Source organism: Suncus etruscus, chromosome 10, assembly GCF_024139225.1.
Source record: "Suncus etruscus isolate mSunEtr1 chromosome 10, mSunEtr1.pri.cur, whole genome shotgun sequence".
NCBI classification, from domain to species: Eukaryota; Metazoa; Chordata; class Mammalia; order Eulipotyphla; family Soricidae; genus Suncus; species Suncus etruscus.
In genome coordinates this window covers 53,907,623-53,935,323 of record NC_064857.1, presented here as the reverse complement: position 1 = coordinate 53,935,323, position 27,701 = coordinate 53,907,623, and the positions used below count along the sequence as shown (strand labels likewise).

Genomic DNA, 27,701 nt, shown 5'->3' with positions numbered 1-27,701 from the left:
CCAGATCTGCACCTGGTTGTTATAGAGGACCATGTGGTGCTGTAGACTGAACTGGGGTTGGACTCATATATATATTGATTCATATATATATATATTGATTCATACATATATAAAAATAGAATAAACAATTACTTTTTATTTTGGTGCCATACTTGGTGATATTTGGGGAACCGTGTGGTACTACTGATGATTAAGCCCTGAGCAAGTCATGTGTTTAATCCTTTGAATGATCTCCTAACCCTCAAAATTTACTGTTTTTAAACTCCAGCATCATTTGTGAGCTAAAGTAGAATTTGTTTAGTGATAGAGTAAACTGACCAGGGAGAAAGGTGAGAATTAGGGTATTTAAAAATTTGAAGGTATTTTTTTAAAGGCCCCAAGATCTGATTAGGGTGATCTATTAAAATCCAAAACAGGCCTCTGAGTCAGTGACCTATGTCCACAGATGAGTGTGTGTGAGTGGCCCATAGATGGAAATCACATACAGTATAGGGGAGCTGCAGGACTCAGTAGAAACAGATGCTGAAGAAAGGACTTTTGGACAGTGGTGGAAGGATGTTGATACTCTGATGGGATGATGACACTCTGACCATATGGGATGCCCACCACTTGGATGTTGATCATAGTAACAGTGAAAGCCTACAACATTCATATCAATACTGTCATAAAACCTCAGTAAGGAAGGAAAATAGAAACAGACTGGGCTTAGTAATAGATTAGCAGCCAAAGCACCTGCCATCTAAGTATGCTGCTGCAGGTTGGAGTACAGTGCTGCCGCATGTGTGAATGCATTCCAAATGGCTCTGCTGTTCAGGACCCTGGCACCATTATAAAAGGGTGCTGTGACCAGTACGCCACAGACAAGGATGAGCATGAAAAGAATGTACAAGCACCATAGCCAAGTGACTGTACTCGACCCCTGTCATTGTGACAGAACCAATCACAAGGGTAGGGGAAGAGCCAGAGACTTCAAAAATATGTAGGTTCAGGGGCTGGAGAGATAGCATGCAAGTAGGGCATTAGCCTTGGATGCAGAAGAATGGTGGTTCAAATCTTGGCATCCCATATGGTCCCCCTAGCTTGCCAGGAGTGATTTCTAAGCGTAGAGCCAGGAGTAACCCCTGAGCGCAGCTGGATGTGATCTAAACACCAAAAAAAAAAAAAAAAAAAAAGCATGTAGGGTCAATATTGCCAATCATTTAAACCATTTTCTGAGATAAAATGTAAATATTTCCCACTCTTATGATGTTCATGATATGTTTTATTATGTTGCTGTTGCAGATACTAGTGGATAGAGGATAATTACGATTTCTAGTTTAAAATGATAATTCTGTGTATGGCATTGAAACTTTAATAAATAAATTAGATAATTACTTTAAAACCATTGGAAAGATAATAGTATCACAAACACAAATTAGAGTTTAAACTTTGATGGAATGAGAGCATATGGGATTGTCATATTGTATCTTTTTTTTTTTTTTTTTTGGTGATAGATGTGTTTTTCCACAGAGTGTAGGAAAAAAGGTGCAGTTTCCAGTGTCTAATTGATGGTACCTGGCGTTTATCTTTCAGTTCTCGTCCTACTCCAAGAACTAGCACGTCTGTGGCCATAATTGGTGAGGACCTGACTCAGAATTCACCCCAGAAGACTTCTCCTACCAAGGTGGGTAGAGATGGAAGAAGGGTATTTTTTATTTTTTACAAGTTGATCTCTAAACACTTTAATTATAAAATTTATAGTTTTGTCTTTCTTCTGTGTCTACTTTCTGTGTCTTTTTATTTTATTTTTTAAAAATTTTTTATTGAGACCTTTGTGATTTACAAAGTCCTTCATAGTTGGATTTCAGACATATAATGAATCAGAGCCAATCCCACCACCAGTGTAGGCTTCCCTTCACCAATGTTCCCAGAGTATATCCCATACCCGTCACCCTTTGTCCCCCAGCTTGCCAGTTTAACAGGCCCATTTAAAGTTTAGCTTGTTAGAGTTTGGGTCTCTTGTGTCAATTGTTGTTGATTTTGGCTTGGATATTTAGTTTTGTCCTATTTTTTTTTTTTTTTTTTGGTCATACCTGGTGGCTCTCAGGTGTTACTCCTGGCTCTGTACTCCAGAATTGCTCCTGTCAGGCTTGGGGGCCCATATGGGATGCCGACAGTCGAACCACTATCTGTCCTGGATTGGCTGCATGCAAAGCAAACACCCTACTGCTGTGCTCTCTTTCTGGCCCCAAGTTTTGTCCTTTTTTTTAAATATCCATTAATGAACCTGAGACTGCTTGGCCCCTGGGCCCCATCCATTCATATTTGTGTTTCTCCTCCTCCACTCAATTTCTTTCTCCATGCCATACCCTAGGGCCAAGGGTGTTCGAGACAACTACCATTTACAACATTTTGTTGCTTCATGCATTTATTCTTAATACTAAATAAATGATATTCTATATTTATCCTTATTCTGGTTTACTTCATTTAACATAATATCCTGCTGTGTTCCATCGATGTTGCTGCAAATTTCATGATTACATCATGCCTTACAGCTATGAAGTATTCCATTGTTTTTATTTATTTATTTATTATTATTATTTTTTTAATTATGAGAACAAAGATGCAAAGAAAGAGGACACGGTAAAGTTACAGTGGAAGGACAATCACCCATAACATAATTCTCAGAAGAAGTCCCCTTGCTGATATCTTAACTTTGAACTTTCAGCCAAAGAACATTAAAATAAAACAAAATCCATGTACAATTACTTTGTCCCTCAAGTCCCCAGATTGTAACACATTATAATATTTCTTAACAACACACAAGGTAATCTAAAGCCATAAAGCTTATGTAACTCCTTAAACATTAGAGGCATAGTATTTTTTACATTTCCATGTACATGCATATTAGCTTAAGTTAACCTCAAATTTTAAGTGGGTTTTTTTTTAAGGATTAGAGTCAAAGGAGGACAGTAAAAACGGTGTTAGAGTGGCAATTGTTGTTTGTATAGGCCCACCAAAATATGAGAGGCATGGAAAGGAATAACCTTGGCCTAAATACAAAGAGACCCAACCCCTGAAGTTTCCTGGCATAAGACCAACTCTAGGCTCCAGGCAAGCTAGATCGTCCAATCCAAGACATTGTCTGTAGTGCCAACACACTTTTCACACAGTCTCTGTTGTTGGTATCATGTTTCTGTATTAAATATCCTGGAATCTGCATATCCTACATTGAAGTCAGGATGTGGAGCGACCTCTCGTTTCACCTCACCATTAAAGGGCAATGCAGGAAGCCCTGTCCTGTAAGCAGGTCGTTGTTGTTAAGTCTTCTCAGTGTTAAGGGAAGTCTCTTTTGAGCAGGTCGATGTCTGAGCAGTGGTAGGGTCTTCCGTGGTAGAGGATTGCTTCCAGGTGATGTTATAGACAAACCTGGATGTTTTGTGGATGGCTTCCCTGGTTCAGGGGTGAATGGAAAATGCCCTTTCTTCTGAGGCCTGTGCCAGGTCATTATGTCAATGTTCAGGGTGTAAGGTCCCTTTGCACTACAAGATTAGTGTATTCCAATCTCTATTAGATAGGATCTTATTCGTATATATATTATTTTCTCATTTTAATGTGCCTATGCCAAAAAGGAGCCATGCCACGTGGCTTTATTGGCTCATATGGGGGACATAAGAACAAGTCCAACGATTCCCATGATATGGTTCAATCATAAGCATTAAACTGGGGACTCTTTCACCAAAATTCCTTGTTGAACAGCTCAAAAAGAGAAGATAAAAAGTGGTTAGAATTGTCACTGTATAAGAGAATATTTAGTAAGACTTATAGCTGTCAGAGAAAAAACATAAAATATTTTAAAGAAATACATGTCCATTTTATGTCTTTTGAAACAGTTTGGGGTTGTCACACACAATGCACGGCTTTGGTCTGTGATTAGGATTGTGCATTATTAAAGTTAAAAAGAGTAATGTGGATTAGTGATATTTGGTGGGGGTGAGAAAGTTAAGGAGTAAAAATAAGCTTTGTAGGGGTGTGGGAAAGGGCAGAATACATAATGGACATTCTGGATATGCAAAACATAACATAAAGATAAGGAATACTCTTAATACATGCAGTGCCCACACGGTTTTCCATATGTGGACTAGTCAGAAATTGCCAGTGACAAACAGCGCAACTGAGCAAATCTCAGCACACCCCAAATTAAGACTCACCATTTCTGGCCTCCTGGGCTGCCACCCCAGAAGGCCTGGAGGCCGGGGGCAGAAGAGGGGAAGGCTGGGGGCCTATCAAAGTTCCCAGCGCACCCAAGTTAGGGAGAAGGCCTTCCACATGGGGTCTCCCCAAACCCCATGCTGCTAGAACTAGCCTCCAGCTCAAGAGAGGATGGAGAGAGCCGGAAGCCAGGATCTGCACACCCTACACCCTCTGCCCTTCCCACCCTAGAGCTGGGGGAAGAGCGGGGAAAGCTTGGGACCCCATCCAGGAGGGACCCCCTGACACCCACCTTGTCTGGCCGCCTGGGCTGCCACCCCAGAAGGCCTGGAGGATGGGGACAGAAGAGGGGAAGGCTGGGAACAAGGCTCCCAGCACACCCAAGTTAGAGAGAAGGCCTTCCACATGGGGTCTCCCCAAACCCCATGCGGCTAGAGCTACCCTCCAGTTCAAGAGAGCGAAGTATTCCATTGTATAGAGGTACTATACCTTCATTATCTCTACTCGTCTGTTGTTGGACATCTAGGTTGATTTCTGTACTGAGTGCTGCAATGAATAGTAGTGTGTGCACATCCTTTTGAATGAATGTTTTTCTGTTTTGGGAATAGATACCCAAAAGAGGGATTGCCGGGTCATATGGTAGTACAATTTTGAGTTTACTGAGAACCCTCTATACCGTTATCATAATTAATTAATCTTCCTTGTTTTTCTTTTCTAATAAGCAATCATGAGAGAGTTCTATACATACATATAAGTATTATCACAGCAGCATATATATATATATGTATGTGTGTATATTGAACAGCCCATCATATTTACTTTGAAGTATACAATTCAAGGGTTTCTAGATTATTCACAGAGTTTTGCAGCCATTATTGTAAGCAGTATTCAACCACTCTCATCATCGCACAGAGATGGCAGCACTAGTCACCAGAATTCAGTTTTCATCTAACTGCTCATCCCTCTTGCTATCAGCAATTGCTCTCTAAATTTCCCTCTTTTCTGTGGGGAACACACCTTGCTGTGTTCGTGGCTTATTCCTGGCTCTGTACTCAGGAATTAGTCTTAGCAGGCTTGGAGGACTATATGAGGTGCTGGGGATCAAACCCTCGTTGGCTGTGTGCAAGTGCCCTACCCACTATAATATTGCTCTGGCCCCAAATTTTGCCAATTCTGGGCATTTTATATTAATGAAATAATATAATATATGATACTTTGTGGACTGTTTTTTATTTTTATTTTTCAGTCATACACAGCGGTGTTCAGAAGTTCTTTTCTCTTCCCTTCCCTCTCTTCCTTCCCCTTCCCCTCTTTATCTTTCTCTCTCTCTTTTAAAACTATGTTTTTTTTTAAATTAATTTATTTATTGATTGATTGGGGTTTGGGCCACACCCAGCAGTGCTCAGGAGTTATTCCTTGCTCTGCACTCAGAAATCGCCCCTGGCAGGCTGAGGGACCATATGGGATGCTGGGAATTGAACCGGGTTCCTGCCCTACCACTGTGCTATCTCTCTGGCCCACTCCTTCCTTCCTTCCTTCCTTCCTTCCTTCCTTCCTTCCTTCCTTCCTTCCTTCCTTCCTTCCTTCCTTCCTTCCTTCCTTCCTTCCTTCCTTCCTTCCTTCCTTCCTTCCTTCCTTCCTTCCTTCCTTCCTTCCTTCCTTCCTTCCTTCCTTCCCTTTTTCTGTTTTTTTCTCTATTCTTTTCTTTTCTTTCTTACTTTCTTTTAGAGTTTGGTAGAGGAGCTGAATCATTTTTTTCCTGAGAAATGGTGGGTGTGGGCAGAGTCTGCATGTCATTTTGATAAAAATGGACAATTGTTCTCTCATCAGAAATGTGGAAAGAAGTGCCTGCTTTCCTAACACCACCACCATATCTAATACTTAGGTCTTTGATTCTTTCTCTTTCTTTCCCTCCCCCTCCCTCCCTCCCTCCCTCCCTCCCTCCCCTCCCTCCCTCCCTCCCTCCTTCCCTCCCTCCCTCCTCCCTCCCTCCCTCCCTCCCTCCTCCCTCCCTCCCTCCCCCCCCCCTCCCTCCCTCCCTCCCTCCCTCCCTCCCTCCCTCCCTCCCTCCCTCCCTTCCTTCCTTCCTTCCTTCCTTCCTTCCTTCCTTCCTTCCTTCCTTCCTTCCTTCCTTCCTTCCTTCCTTCCTTCCTTCCTTCCTCTCTTTTTCTCCCTTTCTCCTTCTGTTTCTTCCTTCCTCAGGAATTACTCTTGGCAGTGTTTAGGGTTCATATGGGATACTAGGAGTTGAACTCGTGTCAGCTGAGTGCAAGGCAAGCTTCCAACCCATTATATTGTCTCCTCAGTCCTTTAGGTAATTTTTGTTTATATGTTTAAGATTCTTCTTTGTTTTTACTCAGGGGACCATACAGTGCTGAAATTGAACCTGTGTATTATGCAAAGCATACATTCCAGCCAATTGAGTTATCTCTTCTGAAGTTCATATTTTTTCTGTAGTTTATGTTTTAATATTTATCCAAATAGTAGCATTTATTATTACTCTATTTTTTTATTGCAAGCTGTATTCATGCATATGGACTGCATTATGTATTTGTTTTTCCATATATCGGTTGAAGGACATTTGAGTTATTTCTATCTTTTGGATATTAAGAATTATGTGACTAAGAATATTTCTGTTTTTGCATGAAATTTTTAGTTTCTTGTAATATTTGCATGAATGAAATTGCTGAACCAAATAATAACTCCATGTATATAGAACTGTCAAACTATTTACCAAAGCAGATAGGTTTACCACTTACCATGTTCACTAGCAGTGAAGCAGGGTTGCAGCTTTTGTACACCATCAGACCAACCTTGATATTCTCTCTCTCTGTTTTAAATTCTTCCTTCCTTTTTAAAAATTCTTTGTTGTGCCAGGGATCAAATCCTTTAATTTGTTGAAGTTTCATTCCTGCTGCTTTACCTGGGACACCATCCTCTTCATTCAGTTTTCCCCTGAAGGCATTGTATATTTGTTTTATTAGAGAGAATTTTCTTAATTACATCTGTATTCTCTTGAGCAGTTATGAGAATTATTTTTCCTCTCCCCTTTCTTTCTGCAGTGTTGGGAATTGAACTTAGGGCTTCATATGTGCAAAGCAAGTATTCTACTGCTGATCTACCTCCCTGATACCATGACACCACTGGACATAATTTCATTTAGTGTCTATTGTTATTCATTGAAACAAGGTCAAGTTTTGTTCTCATTTCAGATTGCAAGTGGTCGCCTGACTCAGCAGGACCTGGAGTCCCAGATGAAAGAGCTTATCTACACAGATTCGGATCTTATGGTCAGCCCAATTATTGATAATCCCAAGGTACAGAAGATGCCCTGACCCTAGAGGGTTGAGTTTTAGATGTCTCTGAGGATTAAAGTGTGGTTGATATTCTCGTGGCCCATATCCTTTACCTCTTCACTTTCCTATTTCTCTTGTCCAGATTCATTTATTTACTTTGCTTGTTTTGGGGCTAACATGGCTATGCTGAGGGCTTATTCTTGTGCATACTTAGGGCTGTACTTGGGGACTATATGGGGTTCTGGGGATTGAACCATGGTGATTGCTGACTTCTAACCTACTTCACCCTTGACCCAGAATATAGGGAGATGATGAAGACATAGGTGGAAAGAAATTGAAGGGGGAAGGAAGAAAAAGGGAAGTAATGGGGAAGCAGGAATTGGGGTCTCAGGTATTTTGGTAATGTGGGGGAGTTGTAGCTATATATCTAACCACAGATTCAACAACAATGAAACATGAGGTCCAAATTGCAATCACCGAACTTGAAAATTTGCCTGTTAAGATGGCAGGCTCAGGTATAGGTGTCGGTGGGAGGGAGCTTGGGAGTACTGGTAGAAAGACGCTGATACTGCTGGTGCATGCTGGTGGGATTGGTGCTAGCACACTATATATCTAAAACTCAACTATTAACAACTTTGTAACTTACAATATTTTGATTAAAATGATTTCAAATTTAAAAACTATAACTTATTCAATAATTTGTTCATTTCCAGGAGATATTTCATTCTCTATTAATAATTCTTTTTTTGGAGGGGACGGTACCCAGTAGGACAGCATCTAGCTCCGTGCTTATTCCTGAATCTGTACTCAGGGATTTCTCCTGATGGGATTCATTAAACATAGTATTTAGGGATGCTGTTACTTTGGAAGTCTCCAAAACACATGGGTCTTGGCAGATGCTGAGAGTCTTCCAAATTTCTCTCAAGGAATCAGGTAGCCTTGAGAGGCTGGAACACACAATATGTCTGTCATCACTCCTAGTCACAGGTCAGAGAAGCCCTGGTACACTGCTGCAGCCAACTGCTCTGACTGTTGGAAATAGGGAGGCATAAGGGCTTCACAGCTGGTTCCTTTTGGGTCTCCAGAATCTATAACCAATGCCAAGTTTGGATATTTACTGCATGAAGGACAAGAGACAAGAATTAGTTTGGACAAAACTGGTTTATTCCAGTCCTATCAACCTGAGAAGATGGTGAGCTTGCCCCTAACACCATTTTGTTTTTAAGTTGGGGCAATTGGTTTATGAAGTATAGGGCTTAGTTGGGAAAGGAGTTAGCAGAAAATTTCGAGAAGTATGTCAATGGGAGGAAAGAGTCTGATAAGCTTCCAAAATCTTCTGAAAGCCCAGTACCAGCTGGGACCAGCTGAGTTCTTGGGAATGATAAGCTCTAGGAGCATTCCCAGAGGGCCTGTTGTTTGCTCTTCTCATTTCACTCCCAGTATCCATCTGTAACTGACTTACCCCAACATTAAGTACACAATGCAATGCTCAAGAACATCTTTTAAGATTGGGAGGCAGGACCAGGCACTCAGGGGAATGGGAGATTATAAGAAGTATATTTGTGAGGAACAGGATGGAGTTGCTAATGTTTGCTTACTTATAAATCCATACCTTCTCAATGGGTCTGTACCGTAGGATAGATGGTTGGGGATATATGAAGTTTCAGGAGTCATGATTTACAACACACTTCTTTCTTGCGATTTTTGTTGTTTCATGACTTTGGAATGTAATACTGTATTGCCAGTGCAAGTCTGCTCCTTTAAAATTTTATTCGTTGGTCCTTGTGTTTTATGTTGGTTTCCAGTTTCTGGCATTTATTTTCCACTACTGATTCTGTATTTTAACTTTTTAACTTAAAAAAGTTCTCCCTTTTCACTCCCTCCTTTTTTTTTTAATAACTATTTTTATTTTATTTGGGATGCTTCTGCAGTTCAGAACAAATGAGATCTTGGATCTATGTTCTTTTGCTGGATAGACAAGATTTAATATAGATTACCGAGTTATTTTTCATTAAAGAACTGATGCATTTTACAATTTCAGATGTCTGGCAGGGTCACTATATAATGCTCTTTGATTAATAGTAGGGTGATGTTCCTAGTGGAATAATTTGAAATATCTTTTTACCATATTCTCTACTTGTCTTTATTTTTATAACCATGCTTATTTGTTCTGGAGAGTCTTAGTGGATAGACTAAATTTTTTGGCCACACCTGGTGTTGCTCAAGGATTACTCCTGGCTCTGCACTCAGAAGTCGCTCCTGGCAGGCTTGGGGGACCATATGGGATCCTGGGAATCGAACTGGGGTCTATTCTGGGTCGTCCATAGGCAAACACCCGATAGCTGTGTTATCACTCTGGCCCCTGAGAGAAGTTTTTTTTAAAACATATTTTATTTTGATCTAATTTTAGACTTAGAGTAAAGATTCTTTTCAGATAGACACTGCCTCAAAAAGTTTCTCAGACTTTTTTTCTTTTAAAATTACAGATAATGAAGCAACCACCAACTAAATTTGATCAGAAAACTTTGCATCTACCATTTTATTCAGGTAGGATCATAAAGGCCATATTCAAATATGTGAACACTTTATTGATACAAATAGGAGATTTAATCATAAATGAAATATTTTGTTTATGAATAGTTAAATTCTTATTTTATTGCCAACTAGCACTATTCTTGGGACAGTGTTATGCAAAATACACATAATCTATAATTCATTTCTGCTTTGTTTTCTACTCCTGTGGGCAGGAAAGTTCTCATGCAGTTGGATGAGTTTTTCTGTAAAATGGATCAACCCTTCTACTCTCTCCCTTGTAGAGCCAGGTGAATTTCCAATATTTGTGGTATTTATTGGTGACCTCCAGAAGATTGGAGGTCATGAAGAATTGAGATTCTACTTCAGGGAATGAGCAATTAAAAACAGGCTCACAGGGTTTACTTTCTTTCTGGCACATCTGATGATACCTACTTCTGGCTTTGGTCAGGAATTGCCTCTGGTGGTACAGCACAGGGCTCACACTTGGGGCAGAGTATGTCTCCCAGTTGAGTTTTGGTTTTTTGATTCACACTTAATAGTGCTCAGGGCTCACTTCTGGCTTTGCTCAGGGATTCCTCCTGGTAGGGCTTGTGGGAACCCACATTAGCTCTTTGCAAGGCAAGTGCCCAATCTACTGTACTACATCTTTCTGGAACCGATTGTTGATTTTTTACTGCATTTCTTTTTCTCCTTTTTAAATGTGTTCATAAAGGAATTTAGGGGTAGGACTCCCAGATGATTTTAGCCATCGCATTGACCAGGTTATGTTTAATAGTAATTTAACCAGTCTTTCTAACAGCTCTAACACATTGAACCTTTTCAGTACTTTAAGACCAGGTCCACAAAGGCAAGATTGTTTTTTTTTCATTATTATAGTCTTAATTAACTTTTTTCTTGGTTATGTTCCTGTTGCAGATTAATTCCCATATAGATACCTGCTCCCCCCCCACCCCCCGTAAAACATGATTTTCCGTTGACAAAGTTAAAAATATATATATCATTAGGCATAAGAGATGTTGTAATTCTGTGCTCCATTTTATTCTCTTGAAAAGTTTTCCAAAATCCTATTCACTGTCTACTTGTGCTTATTTATTATTTTTTTCCTCTTTAGTGGATAAATTAGTATTTCTAAAAGACCAAGATTGGACTGACTTTTTGCAACAAGTGTGCTCACAAATTGACTCCACTGAGAAGAGTCTGTCGGCCTCACGAGCCAAGCTCAACCTCCTTTGCTATTTGTGCGTAGTGTCTGGGCACAGGGAAATGGCCACCCGGCTCCTACACTCCCCACTGGTAAGTGGTAAGGTTGCAAAGCAAAGTCTTTTTTTATGGTCCTGGCAACAGAATTGCAGTGTTTCTCTAGAGTCTCAAATAAGTGTTACAACATGTCACTTAATTGAAACAAAAAGTGATTCATCATGTTGTAAGCCCAACAAAATTAAATAATGTGTGAGTCTCATAGCAAGTGAATACATAGGAACTTAAAGTATCTGTTTTAATACCCCGGTTTGTAAAATACGTTTTCACATTTGAAAGTCTAGCCCTAGACAGAATCCTTTGCATCAATCCTGGGGTGAGTTGCCCATGTGGAACAGGAACTCGTACTTTGAAGTGGCTTGGTAACATCCAGCTTTCTGAGGTGATGCCCATGGGAGTTCTTGACTCTCTGGATTTTCTCTTTTCCCCACGGTAATTGTTTCTTACACTGTCTCAGTTCATCTGAAAACCATGGGTTTTGTCAGATCTAGAAGTTATTCTCAGATAGGATTTTAGGATTGTTTGAGGGCTTAGACATTTTTTCACAGTGGGCCCTTATTTGGGAACTATTTGAAAACATTTTTATTTTTTTGTTCTCAGTTTACTGTTAAGGTTCTTTATGTGGTATTTGGTATTGGTATGTGTTGGTGGTTTGAGTGATAAGCACATTTAGGGAATAGGGAGGAGAAATGGAAAGTTTTCAGTTTTCACTTTTCTATTTTTTTTTTTTTTTTGCTGTGGGGAGGAGGAAGTCACACTCTGGACTTCCCAGGGGCTATTTCTGGCATGGCATGGTATGGTGCTCAGAAGCCCCTCTGGCAGGGCTCAGGAGATCATGTGCTACCAGAGCTTGAATCCAGACCTCTTGAATGCAGAGCATGTGCTTAGCTTGTTGTGCTGTTTCTCTTGTCCTTAGTTTTAATTTTTATTCATATATGCAGTGCTTTTGCATATTTGTAGACCTTTTTTTGTGTAAGAATCACATTTCAAATATATATTTACTTTTTTTGGGGGGCGGGGGTGTCACACTCAGCAGTGCTCAGGGGTTTGGCTCTGCACTCAGAAATCGCTCCTGGCAGGCATATGAGATGCTGGAATTTGAATCACCTTCTGTCCTGAATCAGCTGCTTGTAAGGCAAACGCTCTCCCACTGTGCTATCTCTCTGGCCCCTATTTTATATATTTTGATGTGTTAATTTTGTGGTCACTTTATTTAAAAAAACAAAACAAAACTCAAAAGCCTGGATAAATCATACTTCTTAATGTTTTTTCTAGTTTCAGTTGCTAATCCAGAATTTACGAATAGCTCCAAACTGGGATATGTAAGTAACATATGTAGTTTTATATATTTCTTCATTATTATTTAATTTAATTGCAGTCAGTAAGTCAGTACTTTACTATTCTGAAATTTGATACTCAGAATCACAGATTTTTTTTTTAGCGGTCTCCCAATTATATAATTTAAAAATGTCTCTAAAACAGTTGATCCCAATATAAACACAATTCTGTGGTTATATAAACAACATCTGAAAAGTCTATTAACTATAACTTTTATTTATTTTTTTAAATCAAATGTGTTTTAATTTAGTTTTACTTCTTGGGGAGTTTTCCTTGCCACTCACTTTCACTTCACGACACTATTTAAATTCTGATATGTTAACTTTTGGTGGCAGGAATTGTACATGTTTTCACTTTTTTTGTTTTACTTTTGGGCTATACCCAGTGGTGTTCAAGGGCTACTCCTGATGCTCTGCTCTTGTTGGCATCACTTCTATAGGTGTTTTGGGAGCCTTGCAGTCCTAGGAGTAACACAGGACAGCTAAAATGTAGATTATGCACTTGAATAGGGTACTCCCTACTGATTTAAAAATAGGTGTTTGTTTTTTTTATTATTATTTATGGATGGTTCTGGAGGTACTGGGACTCTAATCCAGGGTCTCACACATGTGAAGAATTCACCTTGATGCTGAGTTACCTCCTGGTCCCTTATATTACATTCTTGTTCTTTCCAAGGCCAATTTTAGTTTTAAGAAAAATAACAGGCAGTAAAAGAGACAAGTCCTCTGCTTGAACCTGCCTTGTACCTTTTCTTTTTTCATACATCACTTCTTCAAGGATGCATGCTCCAGTTTGTGTGTGATTGTGTGTGATATTGTGTGTGTGTGTGTGTGTGTGTGTGTGTGTGTGTGTGTGTGTGTGTGTGGCAGGCAAGATAGTTTTATTAAAACTTGTTTAGAAAGGTGTGTGGGAAGAGACAGCAAGCATGTACTCAACAGTGACCCATGGTTTTTTCCAGAGTGGAAAATTAAGCAAGGAGAGACACAAACAAATAAATGAGATAACATTTTCAAGGGAAAACGTGGGCTTGAAGACCAAGTCTCAATTTTTGTTTAAACAGGGTTCCATTATGGATACTTGTTTATGTGTATTCATCATGGTCATCTTGTGTATTTGGGAGAGAAGTAGATTTTTTTCTTACTACTGTCTGTATTTCTCATATGGTATGTAAATCTTCCTAAGCTGCATCCTTTGTAATCTATAGTTTGAATAGAGAGATGGTGCAAGAGGTAAGGCACTTGCCAGGCATATAGCCAATCCCTGATTTGAATCCCTGGCAACACATATGGATCCCCAAGCACTACCAGGAATGATTCCTGAGCACAGAGACTGAAATAACCCCTTGGTGAGGCTCTATAATCAGGCTGGGGAGGAGTAAGGAAGAAGTATTTGTATGATTTTTGACTAAACATTTCTATTAAAGTACAAATATATTCATATGTGTTTAACTGCTCTAGTGCTAAGTCTGAAATTATTGATTTGCTAAAAGACAGATCCTTGGTTCTTTACATTCAGAAACAAAAGGGTCAATATTATTTTTTGTCTCTTTCATTTTCCATTTTACCATTAAAGTCCAACTTGTTTAATTTTCATCAAATTACAAACAATTCTGCAGTATTGCTTATTATGTTTTTACTGTGTCTGTGATGGTACTTTTCTCTGGGCTGTGTTCATGGGTAAGTGGAGGCAAGTGTTTTTAATTTTAAATGTTTTTAATGTGTGTAATTATATCATTAAGCTGAGGTTGGTTTTCTTGGTCCTTGACTCTTTCAGATCTTATTTTCTCTCATTCACAGACGGGCCAAGGTTGCTCGTGTGATTGGTTTACTGGTCTCCCACACGAATGAACTCCAGGAGAATGTACCTGTTATAGAGGTAATTTATTTAGTGACTGAAGTGTTATGAATGAAAACATAGATTATTCTTGACTTTGTAGTTTAGAACATTTCGTTTTCACTTACCTTTTATTTACTTATCTCTTTGGGCTTGTGGCAATTATTGTAAAACAATAGAACTTTAGGTACACACAATGTAGACAGTTACTTTGGTTTTGTTTTTGGGTCATATTGGGAGGGATCACTTCTGGCTCTGTACTCCTGGATTACTCTTTGTGATGATAGGGATACTATGTGGTGCCTGGAATCATTTGCTTGCAAACAAGTGCCTTAACTCTTATATATTATTTCTCCAGTCTGTTGTTAATGATGATGAATGCATTGAAAAGTCGTAGACTCAGGGGCCGGAGAGATAGCATGGAGGTAAGGCCTTTCATGCAGAAGGACAGTGGTTCAAATCCTGGCATCCCACATGGTCCCCCATGCCTGTCAGGAGTGATTTCTGAGCATGGAGCCAGGAGTGACCCTTGAGCGCTGCCGGGTGTGACCTAAAAACCAAAAAAAAAAAAAAAAAAGTCATAGACTCCACATAGAATTACTTCTTATTTTTGAAGAAGGCATTTTGGGAAAGGAATGGTGAAACCCACCTGGTATGATGACCATGCAGCTGGGTTCAGCATGGGACTCCCACATCCAAGAAAATGCTCCAATCCTTCGAACCACTGCTCTGTTCCAAGACTTGTTTTGCTACTGGTTTTCTTTTAGTCCACCAAATTTTTATTATAACAAATGTTATTTTCTTTTTTTTTTTTTTTTGTTTATTGTTTTTGTGTCACAGCTGGCAGTGCTCAGGGGTTACTCCTGGCTCTATGCTCAGAAACTGCTTTGAGAACCACCAGGAATAGTAATTCCTGACTGCAGAGCTAGGAGCAACTCCTGATCATTGTCAATGTGGTTCAAGAACCTTCCCCCCACAAAGAAAGAAATAAAGAAATTTAACAACTGTTCAATGAAGTATGTAGAAAAAGAGTCTTGAACAAAGATATTCATATGATTAAAATTTATAATGGAAGCTGATATAGTATAGTACACTTGTCTTGTACTCAATCAGCCAGGGTTTGATACCTGACACTACATATGCTTCCCCAAGCTCTGCTTGGTATGATCCTAAGCATAGCAAAGTATGGTCCAAAAACAAAACAAAAAAAGATATTTATTTATAAAAATAAAGAAGTGAGGTCTACATTACTTAGTAGATCAAAAAGGATAGGAATGTAGGAAATAAAGGAAAAGGCAAATGCTTTAATTGAAGTTTATTGCTCATTATGGAAATACTACTGCTGTATACAGTGTACCTGTTGTTCCAGGTAAATTTCTTTTATTCTTGAATTCTTTTTTAAATATGGAATGCTTTACGAATTTGCATGTCATCCTTGCACAGGGGCCATGCTAATCTTCTCTGTATCATTCCAATTTTAGTATATGTGCTGCCGAAGTGAGCACTATTCTTGAATTTTATAAATGATGTTTTATTCTTGACATTAGTATCAGTTTTCTTCTTAGTTTTGATACTCTTATTTATTTATTTATTTATTTATTTATTTATTTATTTATTTATTTATTTATTTTTGGTCACACCAAGTGGCGATTAGGGGTTACTCCTGGCTCTGTGCTCAGAAATTACTCCTGGAAGTTCTTGGGGGACCATATGGGATGCTGGGGATAGAACCCAGGTTGGCTGCATGCAAGGCAAATCCCTACTCATTGTGCTATTACCCTAGCTCTTGACACTCCTTCTATTTTTTTTTTTACTCCTAATTTTTAAGAAATGTTTTTCAATAGCTGTGTATTTGCACTGTATACGATGCAGTATTCAACAAGAGACAGAACAATCCCTGTTCTGATGTAGCTTATGTTCTTGAATGAGGAGGGATCATGAGCATCTGTCAGTGAGAAGGTGGTGATAAATATGGTAAAACGTAAAACAAGACAGGGTTGGGAATGAGGGGACTGAAGTTGGCATTAGTCTTAGGATAGATAGATAAAAGCGAGTCAAGCATAATTGGGGAGTCAAACCAAGTTTTCCTGGGAGAAGCATTTCTACACAGGATGAAGAGCAATTGCAAAGACCATAGATAGAAAGTGTTTGGCATGCTAGGGAGAAGCAGGGAAGGAAGAGTAGGCCACATGAAGGAGAGATAGGGAGGAATAGTGAGGTGGTCAGAAGGCCAGATCATATGAAGCCACGTTATAGGCCATATTCAGACTTCAAGAACTTTTTCTGAATGTAATTGGATGCTACTGTAGGATTCTGAGCAGCTCTGTGACTTTCGTCCCTGTGTTATGGGGACAGGTAATATAGAATTAGAAGAAGCAGCTTAAAAAGTGGTGAGGAATGATGAATATGTAGGTATAAAACATAATATGTTAAGCATAAATATCTCTTTGATGATAAAAGACTTGTTTTTAGTTCCTGAATAGGTTATATAAGCATATTGACAAATATACCCATTATTATGGAATTAAAAGACAGACTTTACTCATCAAGCCTGGCTATTGTATAGTCTAATATGAAAAATATAAGTAGAGAAATGCAAGCCAAAATCCTATGATGTTAATTAACACTGTTACCACATTGACAAAAATTTGAAAAGCGCCACAATTCTAAGTGTTTCTAAAAGTGCAGCTAATGGAATGTTCATATGGTGGGAAGGTGAGTGGAAATACTCAGTGACCACCTAAAGCTGAGCTTATCTCTGTCCTGTCAACATCTACAACCCTGTACTATCATGCTCCATTGAGTATATGACATAGACAGAATGTCTATTCCTAACCTTATTTGTAGTCACTGTGCTTTGCCTTTTTTTTTCTTTTTGTTTTGGAACCACACTTGGTGGTGCTCAGGGTTACTCCTGGCTCTGCACTCAGGGATCACTCCTGGTGCTGGGGATCCAACCCAGTCAGCTTTATACAAGGCAAGCCCTAATATCACTCTGGCCCTAAAATCACTGTGAATTTTATTTATTTTTTATTTTTTTTGGTTTTTGGGCCACACCTGGCAGTGCTTAGGGTTACTCCTGGCTGTCTGCTCAGAAGTAGCTCCTGGCAGGCCCGGGGGACCATATGGGACACTGGGATTCGAACCAATCGAACCTTAGGTCCTGGATCGGCTGCTTGCAAAGCAAACGCCGTTGTGCTATCTTTCTGGGCCCCACTGTGCATTTTAAATAGTCCATATTTCCATCATAGCAGAAAGGACTGAGTTTGACACAATAACTCCATGGAATAGTTTTGTGCTAATAAACAGGTGTTGACAATCCTGCAAAGATCTCAGTCATAGGCAATTGCTCTAGATGTCAGTAGAATATCTCTTGTGAAAATACTTGGCTACATATTTAGAAATATCCTAAGGTAGTGATGATTCTTGGGTCGGGGGTCATCTCTGACTTAGTTTAGTTTACAGGAAATGTTTATATATGTGTGCGTGCGTGTGTGTGTGTGTGTGTGTGTGTGTGTGTGTGTCATCTCTGACTTAGTTTAGTTTACAGGAAATATTTATGTGTGTGTGTGTGTGTGTAAGCTCTTGGAAGGTCAGAAAAAGGCTGACCAATTGGTGGTGATAATTGAAATAGCCACTAGAGGTCACTCAAACACTGAAAACAAAGTTAAACAAGCTTAAGATAACAGGTGCATTGGTGGTGGGGGGGGGCGGGGGAAAGGACTGAACTAAATATTCAAGCCAAAGTCAACTACAATAGAATAAAAAGATCCAAAGTATAACAATCTAAACTTAAAATGATCCTGTTATACTGGCAGCCCAGGGGGCAAAGAGTGGTGGTTAGGATCAGGGTTAGATGCACTCTGGGAACATTGGTGGAGGGAGGTTGTCATTGGTGGTGGGATTGAACCTGATTCATTGATTCATTGTATTTCTGAAATCCAGCTATGAAGGACTTTGTAAATCAGTGGTTATCTCTAGATAACTTCTAGAGATTGCAGACTCAGTGGGAGCTTAGGGATTTTCATCTTTTCTGTGTTTTCAAAAATGAATTTTGATGATAAAATGAAAACGTGTTTCCATTTTGTTGGCAATTATTGCGACTTTAGATTAATGAAAGCCACGAACAACTTGAAAAATGCAACATATCGGTAAGGTAACAGATTGGAAAGGCACTTGCTTTGCACGAAGCTGACCCATATTTCAGGTATCTATTTGGTCACTGCATATGCCCCTGAACATCATCTGAAGTGATCTCTAAGTACAGTTGGGTATGTTCCTTCCCCCTCTCCAAAGAGGAAAGAAAGGAAGGGAGAAAGGAAGGTCGAAAAGACTCAACCAACCTCTACAGTAGCCTTTTATATTTTTTTATTTTTTTATTTTTTGGTTTTTGGGTCACACCCGGCAACGCTCAGGGTTTACTCCTGGCTCTATGCTCAGAAATTGCTCCTGGCAAGCTCGGGAGACCATATGGGATGCCAGGATTCAAACCACCGACCTTCTGTATGCAAGACAAATGCCTTACCTCCATGCTACCTCTTTGGCTCCTTATTTTTATTTTTTTTTATTTAAAGAAAATGCATCACATAGTTGACATAACTGATCATAATACTTTTTTTCAAGATGACAGAAAGAAAAGTTATTTTAAAAAATAGAAGGGGACTCTCTGGATCCTCTCTTGAGCTGGAGGCTAGCTCTAGCCGGCATGGGGTTGGGGGAGACCCCATGTGGAAGGCCTTCTCCCTAACTTGGGTGCGCTGGGATCCTTCCCCTCTTCTGCCCCCGGCCTTCAGGCCTTCTGGGGTGGCAGCCCAGGCGGCCAGACAAGGTGGGTGTTGGGGGTTCCCAAGCTTTCCCCGCCCTTCCCTCAGCTCTAGGGAGGGAAGGGCACAGGCTGTAGGGCGGTCAGATCCTGGCTTCCGGCTCTCTCAATCCTCTCTTGAGCTGGAGGCTAGCTCTAGCCGGCATGGGGTTGGGGAAGACCCCGTGTGGAAGGCCTTCCCCCTAACTTGGGTGCGCTGGGAGCCTTGATAGGCTCCCAGCCTTCCCCTCTTCTGCCCCCGGCCTCCAGGCCTTCTGGGGTGGCAGCCCAGGCGGCCAGACAAGGTGGGTGTCGGGGGTCCCTCCTGGATGGGGTCCCAAGCTTTCCCCGCCCTTTCCTCAGCTCTAGGGAGGGAAGGGCACAGGCTGTAGGGCGGGCAGATCCTGGCTTCCGGCTCTCTCCATCCTCTCTTGAGCTGGAGGCTAGCTATAGCCGGCATGGGGTTGGGGGAGACCCCATGTGGAAGGCCTTCTCCCTAACTTGGGTGCGCTGGGAGCCTTGATAGGCTCTCAGCCTTCCCCTCTTCTGCCCCTGGCCTCCAGGCCTTTTGGGGTGGCAGCCCAGGCGGCCAGAAATGGTTGGTCCTAACTTGGGGTGTGCTGAGATTGGTCGGTTGTGCTATGTTTGTCACTGGCAATTTCTGACCACTCTGCATATGGAAAACCGCGCGGGGACTAGCCCTGCGCGCACTGCTTGTATTAAGAGTATTCCTTATCTTTATGTTATGTTTTGCGTATCCAGAATGTCCATTTTGTATTCTGCCCTTTCCCACACCCCTTCAAAGCTCATTTTTACTCCTTAATTCTCTCACCGCCCCAAACATCACTAACCCACATTACTCTTTTTAACTCCAGTATTCCACAATCCTAATCACAGACCAAAGACCGTATATTGTGTGTAACAACCCCAAACTGTTTTCAAAAGACATAAAATGGACTTGAATGTCTTTAGAATATTTTGTGTTTTTCCCTGAAACTAACCACGTTTTATCTTCTCTTTATGAGCTGTTCAACAAGGAATTTTGGTGAAAGAGTCCCCCAGTTTAATGCTTATGATTGAACCATGTCATGGGGATTATTGGACTTGTTCTTATGTCCCCCATATGCACCAATAACGCCACGTGGCATTGCTCCTTTTTTGCATAGGCACATTAAAATGAGAAAATAATATATATACGAATAAGATCCTATCTAATAGAGATTGGAATACATTAATCTTGTAGTGCAAAGGGACCTTACACCCTGAACATTGACATAATGACCTGGCACAGGCCTCAGAAGAAAGGGCATTTTCCATTCACCCCTGAACCAGGGAAGCCATCCACAAAACATCCAGGTTTGTCTATAACATCACCTGGAAGCAATCCTCTACCACGGAAGACCCTACCACTGCTCAGACATCGACCTGCTCAAAAGAGACTTCCCTTAACACTGAGAAGACTTAACAACAACGACCTGCTTACAGGACAGGGCTTCCTGCATTGCCCTTTAATGGTGAGGTGAAACGAGAGGTCGCTCCACATCCTGACTTCAATGTAGGATATGCAGATTCCAGGATATTTAATACAGAAACATGATACCAACAACAGAGACTGTGTGAAAAGTGTGTTGGCACTACAGACAATGTCTTGGATTGGACGATCTAGCTTGCCTGGAGCCTAGAGTTGGTCTTATGCCAGGAAACTTCAGGGGTTGGGTCTCTTTGTATTTAGGCCAAGGTTATTCCTTTCCATGCCTCTCATATTTTGGTGGGCCTATGCAAACAACAATTGCCACTCTAACACCGTTTTTACTGTCATCCTTTGACTCTAATCCTTAAAAAAAAACCACTTAAAATTTGAGGTTAACGTAAGCTAATATGCATGTATATGGAAATGTAAAAAATACTATGCTTCTAATGTTTAAGAAGTTACATAAGTTTTATGGCTTTAGATTGCCTTGTATGATGTTAAGAAATATTATAATGTGTTACAATCTGGGGACTTGAGGGACAAAGTAATTGTACATGGATTCTGTTTTTTTTATCTTAATGTTCTTTGGCTGAAAGTTCAAAGTTAAGATATCAGCAAGGGGACTTCTTCTGAGAATTATGTTATGGGTGATTGTCCTTCCACTCTAACTTTACCTTGTTCTCTCTTCTTGCATCTTTGTTCTCATAATTAAAAATAAAAAAATTAAAAAAATAAATATAAATATAAAAAATAGAAGGGGCCAGAGCGGTGGCACAAGCAGTAAGGCGTCTGCCTTGCCCGCACTAGCCTAGTACGGACTGCTCTCATATGGTCCCCCCAAGTCAGGAGCGATTTCTGAGCACATAGCCAGGAGTAACCCTTGAGTGTCACTGGGTGTGGCCCCAAAACAAAAGCAAACAAAAAATAGAAAATAGTCTAAAAAATAAAACGAAATGGGGCTGAAGAGATAGCATAGAGGGAGGTAAGGCATTTGCCTTGCATACAGAAGGTTGGTGGTTCGAATCCTGACATCCCATATGGTCCCCTGAGCCTGCCAGGAGCAATCGATTTCTGAGCATAAAGCCAGGAGTAACCCCTGAGCATTGCCGGGTGTGACCCAAAAACCAAGTAAAATAATAATAAAATGAAAGAAGAAAAAGTTAAGTAGCAAGTATATTTGTGAAAATTATTGTGTCTCTAATAAAGTCATTACTACAGCAGCAGAAAGTTTAGTAAGCTCTTTTTCTTAAATCTGAGATAAAAAGTACAATAAAAAGGTGAGTGTGTGTGCGTGTGCGCATGTGCGCGCATGTGTGTGTTGTGGCAGTTGTTATTTGCATAGGCACAGCAAAATATGGGAGAAATAGAAAGGAAAAACCTTTGGCCTAAAAACAGGGAGACTTTACCCATGTAGTATTCTGGCATAAGACCATCTCTAGGCTCCAGGATATTAGGTTGTCCAACCCCAAAGTTTTTTCTGTGATCCCAATAAAAGATCTTCACAATCACAGTTGTTGCTGTCAGGTTTCTGTAGTTAGAAATCCTGGTTTCGGTATAGCTCCTATGTCCAAGTCAGGGTGACATGGAGGGTCTTCTAGTATAGTCTCACCATTAGGTGGCAATGAAGAGAAGAACCCTGCCCTGAAAGCAGGTTGTTGTTGTTACCAAGTCGTCAGGGTGTCATAAGAACCTTCTTAGGAGTAAGTTGATGCCAGGGCAGCAGAAGGGCCTTCCCTGGTAGAAGTTCAATTTCTGGTGAACCTTTTATTTTTAAATGGGTTGGAGAACCTGTAGAACCTATCATGAAATGCATCGTGAACCTGTTGTGAAGCATTCCAAATGCTTGAGACCAGCTTCTTTAAAATAGTGAACTCAGAATTAGGTGTTTATAGAGAATTATCCCACAAATTATTAGGAAATTCTCAAGTACAAGGCACACCCAGAACTGGTGTGGGTGAGGTGACTGGTGGACTTCCTTACATAAAGCATATACTCCAGCCCTCAAGCCATGTCCCTAGTTCCTGAATTATTCTTAAATGAGACTCAAGTCTCTTTTTCCTCCCCTCCCCTTTCTTCCTCCTCCCCTCCCCTTTCTTCCTCCTCCCCTCCCCCTCCCCTCCCCCTCCCCCTCCCCTCCCCCTCCCCCTCCCCTCCTCCTCCCCTCCCCTCCCCTCCCCTTCCCCTTCCTTCTCCCCCTCCCCTCCCCCTCTCCTCACCCATCCCCTTCCCCTCCCCCTCCCCCTCCCCTTCCCTTCCCCTTCCTTCTCCCCCTCCCCTCCCCCTCTCCTCACCCATCCCCTTCCCCTCCCCCTCCCCTCACCCATCCCCTCCCCTCCCCCATCCCCTCCCCTCCCCCTCCCTTCCCTCCCTTCCCTTGGATTGTAAACTTAGTTGTGATGTTTGCAGACCAAACACACTACCTTGCAGACCACAATGATAGTGTAGGTGATCAAATTTAATTATGTGGATGACACAGGAGAATCAACTTGGGGCCTCACACAGGTATGACAGATACTCTAGACCTGAGCTTCATCCTGGTTTCCAAGAACTCAAGTCTCAATTTTAAACATCACCCTGCTGTTTTCCAGCTCCACTTATTTATTGAAGTTTAAAAGAATGACATTTCTTTTAGCCTCATTGATAATTGATAAAGTGGCTGTCATTATTTGCCATTGTATTTTTCTTATTTTTTTTTTACCAAGTTGTCAAGTGTATCCAGTTTATTAAGCTATTCAGTTCTTATTTTGCTGTTCTTATTTTGAAATAAGTTCAATTTTATTTTTTTTTAACTTTTATTGTTTTTGTTTTTTTTTTTGGGGGGGTCACACCTGGTGGCACTCAAGAGTTACTCCTGGCTCTGCAGTCAGAAGTCGCTCCTGGCAGGCTTGGGGAACCATATGGGATGCTGGGATTCAAACCGGGGTCTCTCTTCTGTTGGGTGCGTGCAAGGCAAATGCCTTATCACTGTGCTATCGCTCTGGCCCCTAAATCAGTCTAATTTTAAAGTGAGATTTTGCTTCTTTTATTTTAATTTTTATTTATTTATTGCTTTTGGGCCATACCCTATGGCACTTAGGGGTTACTTCTGGCTCTTTGTTCAGGAATCACTCCTGGCAGGCTCAGGGACCATATGGGATGCCAGGATCGAACCTGGGTTGGCTGCATATAAGGCAAAGACCCTGACTGCTTGCTTCTTATGTCTAACTTTTTTTTGGTTAGGTCATTACATTTTGTGATTTAGTTGCTTTAAAAAAGAGGAAGGTAAGAATTGTCGGCTTAAGCAAACTGGCACAATTGTGTTGGAATTGAAGTTTGAGTTAAGCAGTTGTAAATAGGGTGATTTGAAGCATTGTGTAACTTTTCTAGTTTTCCCTGAACACTATGCTTTTGGAACTCAAAGCTGAGGATATGTGAACTGTGCTTAAAGACAGGGCTGTTCTGGGTCTGTTAGAAGTGGCCATGTTGAATGCATTGTCCCCAACCCTTTCCCAACACACATACACCTCAGCCCCACTCCAGGGCTCTGGCTTGCTATTAAACTGCACAATTGTTCCACTTTTCCTTTGCTGTGACTGATGACTTATTTCATTGCTGGCACAAATACATTGTATGAAATCTTCTCACTGCTTATTTTCCACATACATCAATAAATCAACATTATATTGATTTACCTATGATGTATAATACTACAGAGAAAAAATTTTTTTAGGGGAGTCACACTTGTGTTCAGGGATCATTCCTGGCAGGGCTTGGGGGACCATATGGCATTCTCAGGGTTGGACCTGGGCTGGCTGTGTGGAAGGCAAGTCTACCTGTTGTATTGTTGCTCTGGCCCACTATAGGGATTTCTGAATTTTAGTTGCTACTCTCCATGTATAAGCTTCACTGCACCCATCAGTTCTAGAGCCATTATTCTGGTAAGATTAACCCCATCCCCTAACCCTCACTTATCTCAGCTTTTTTTTTTTTTTGATAGAGCCTGAGGTTTTAGTAATATTTGTTTGTTTTGTTTTGTGCTTACAAGTGAGTTGCACCTTACAAGTGAGGTGCACATACTACATTATATCTTTTAAAGTCTGTTGATTACACATCTCTTGAAATTTCAACATGAGAACACTAGTAGACTAGCATGGCGAAAGAATTAGTGAATGTTTATAAAACTAGACCACAAAGAAATTTCCCAAACTGAAATGCAAGCAGAAAAAAAAATTTTTTTTTTTTTTACAAACTCTTGGTATAGAGAACCTATGGTTTTGTTTGTTTGTGTTTGCTTTGGTTAATTTCCCAAATGAACGAAACCTTCAGTCATTTGTTTTGTTACTAATCTCACTTAGCATAATTACCTCAAGATCCATCTCTGTTTTTACAAAAGGTGCAGCAGCATCTTTTCAAATAGCTGAGTTATGTTCCATTGGGTATAAATATCACAGCTTCTTTATCCACTCATTTGTTGATGGGCAGTTAGATTGATTTCATGTTTTGGGATTTAGAATAAATAATAATAAACATAGAGGTGCAAATATCTTTTCAAATGAGTGTGTTCAGAATTGTCATAAATGAAAAATACCTAGGAGTGATATTGTTGAATCATATGGTATATCACTGTTTTTAATCAACATAAACTTTTTGAAGGACAAAGAGAGATTTATTATTTTTCCTTGACAGTTTTTCCATATAACATTTATTATGATTGATTTCTAATTATAAGAATAACATGTGGTTTTATAATCATGGCAGTTAGCTAATTAATAATATTAATAATTAATAACCCAAAGCAAAATATTAATCTTTTTTTTTTTTTTTTTTTTTTTTTTTTTTTGTGGTTTTTGGGTCACACCCGGCAGTGCTCAGGGGTTATTCCTGGCTCCAGGCTCAGAAATTGCTCCTGGCAGGCACGGGAGGACCATATATGGGACGCCGGGATTCGAACCGATGACCTCCTGCATGAGAGGCAAACGCCTTACCTCCATGCTATCTCTCCGGCCCCGCAAAATATTAATCTTATATTTAAGGATAAGGTATAACAAAAGCACTTAATATACATCATTGAGGGTAAAGGAAGGTAGAATCTCAAATGTCAGAAGCAGGGGAACTAAAGTTTGAAATGAAAAAATATTAGACTCCCTGGAACCCTGGAACATTGTAGGGTGGTGAGTACTATTTTTACAGTTTGAGATTTGATATGACTTAAAAGTATATGAGTTACAGGGACCTCCTCAGGAGTTAGGTGAATATAAAGCCCTCTAGGAACCATCTCATTCAAAGGGGATTTCGGGAAGATATAAAGGACAACTCCTTTTCTTTATCCAGGGAAAAATGAGGAAATTTTAAACATTTATTCTCTACTTATTCTTTCAACCCTGTATTCTCCCTTGGATACCCCCCTCCCCTCTCTCTTCTCTCTCTCTCTCTTCTCTCTCTCTCTCTCTCTCTCTCTCTCTCTCTCTCTCTCTTCTTGTTTCCATTCTGGGGAACCCAGTGTTTTCTCTTGAACATGTATGCATTCTTCTTTCTCTCCCCTCATGCTTTTCTAAGTAAATTTAATTCAGTAAAAGTTATCTTACATCACTTAAAAATTATTCTTAATTCTGGAAAGAAGTCTTCTATATCAATTTGTAACTGAAATTTTTTGCGTTATGTTGGGCCATAGATGTATGCTTTCAAACAAAGAAATAAACTTAAAAATCAGATTTCAGTTGGCAGTCTGGTAATGACCAAGAAGCAGTTTTAGGCCAACCCTTCCACCAATTACAGTAATTAATCTAGATGAATTCTAGAAACAGAAGTCAGTAGAAACCCAATGGATTGCACTCTCCACAGGAAAGGAAGGACTGAACTCCCCAAGAAGAGCAACATTCTAGGAGAAGGGGCCAGTTTTGCTGGGCCAGGCAACTGAGCTTAGAATTTGGTGTGGCTGGAGAGGGGTTGATAGAAAATGAGTGTGTGTGTCTATATCTTCCAAGAGCAGAGTTCCAGAGTATTCTTAGGAATTCCTCTGCAGTCCTGAAGACTGTGTATGCCAGGTAATGCTCCATAGAACTGGTCTAGTGCAGAAATGTCAGCAGTGATCTAGGGCTAGCCAGATACTAGCAATGGTCCTCAAACTATGGCCCGCGGGCCACATATTATATTTATTCCCATTTTGTTTCTTCACTTCTAAATAAGATATATGTAGTGTGCATAGAAATTTGTTCATAATTTTTGTTTTTACTATAATCTGGCCCTCCAACAGTCTGAAGGACAGTGAACTGGCCCCCTGTTAAAAAAATTTGAGGACCCCTGCGTGAGTCCTGTGACATTTAGAGGGACTCAGGAAAAGATACCCAGCTTTCCACTGATGTTCCAGAAAGGCCCTGTTTTAGGAACTGAAAAGCAAGGACTGACTACAGTCCAGGAAGAAACAGGCTTTCACTGGACTAAGGTCTTTTTTGGAAGACCTTAGTTGCTGGAACAGTGTTTAGTGCTCTTTAGAGGAAAATGAGGATATCCAGAGTTTTGAGGATATGATATTCAGTGCTCAGAGGAGAGATTCTCTGTGCCTTTGGTTTAGACAAGGATTTTTTTAGGCTTGACACCAAGAGCACAGTCTATAAAAGAAAAGAAATCAATAAATCAGACTATATAAAAATGAAATGTTAATTCCCAGACCTTGTTATGATGATGAAAGAGAAGTTATGCGATGAAATATCTGACAAAGTGCTCATATTTATGATGAAGAACTCTTTAAGTCTCAACAGTGAAAAAAAAAGGAATCCACTTATGAAATGGGAAAAACTCTCATGGGACAGTTCACCTCAGGGGATATATGAGTAGCAAGAAAGTAGATGAAAATGTAATATGTTATTGTATTATTGTCCATTAGGGAAAAGCAAATAGATTTAAACTTCTCACTCAGTAAAACAGCATAACAAATAATTACAATATCAATTGCTAGCAAAGATGCTGAGAAACTAGATCTTTGAACATTTCTGGTGAGAAT

At 40.2% G+C, this 27,701-nt stretch overlaps 1 protein-coding gene and 1 non-coding gene across 2 annotated transcripts in view; one reads left to right on the top strand and one right to left on the bottom strand.

Annotated features, from left to right (window-relative positions):
* The window catches only part of ULK4 (unc-51 like kinase 4), a 665,001-nt gene that overhangs the window by 29,282 nt on the left and 608,018 nt on the right, over nt 1-27,701 (top strand). Inside the window, exons 11-16 of the mRNA XM_049782607.1 lie at nt 1,573-1,663; nt 7,404-7,508; nt 9,974-10,034; nt 11,134-11,315; nt 12,555-12,601; nt 14,414-14,492. Coding sequence (XP_049638564.1) covers nt 1,573-1,663; nt 7,404-7,508; nt 9,974-10,034; nt 11,134-11,315; nt 12,555-12,601; nt 14,414-14,492 — 565 coding nt within the window. The remainder of the gene's footprint in view (nt 1-1,572; nt 1,664-7,403; nt 7,509-9,973; nt 10,035-11,133; nt 11,316-12,554; nt 12,602-14,413; nt 14,493-27,701) is intronic.
* LOC126021519 (U6 spliceosomal RNA) lies at nt 15,849-15,955 on the bottom strand. Its single transcript, XR_007500030.1, has one exon. It is a non-coding gene; the product is annotated as a U6 spliceosomal RNA (small nuclear RNA).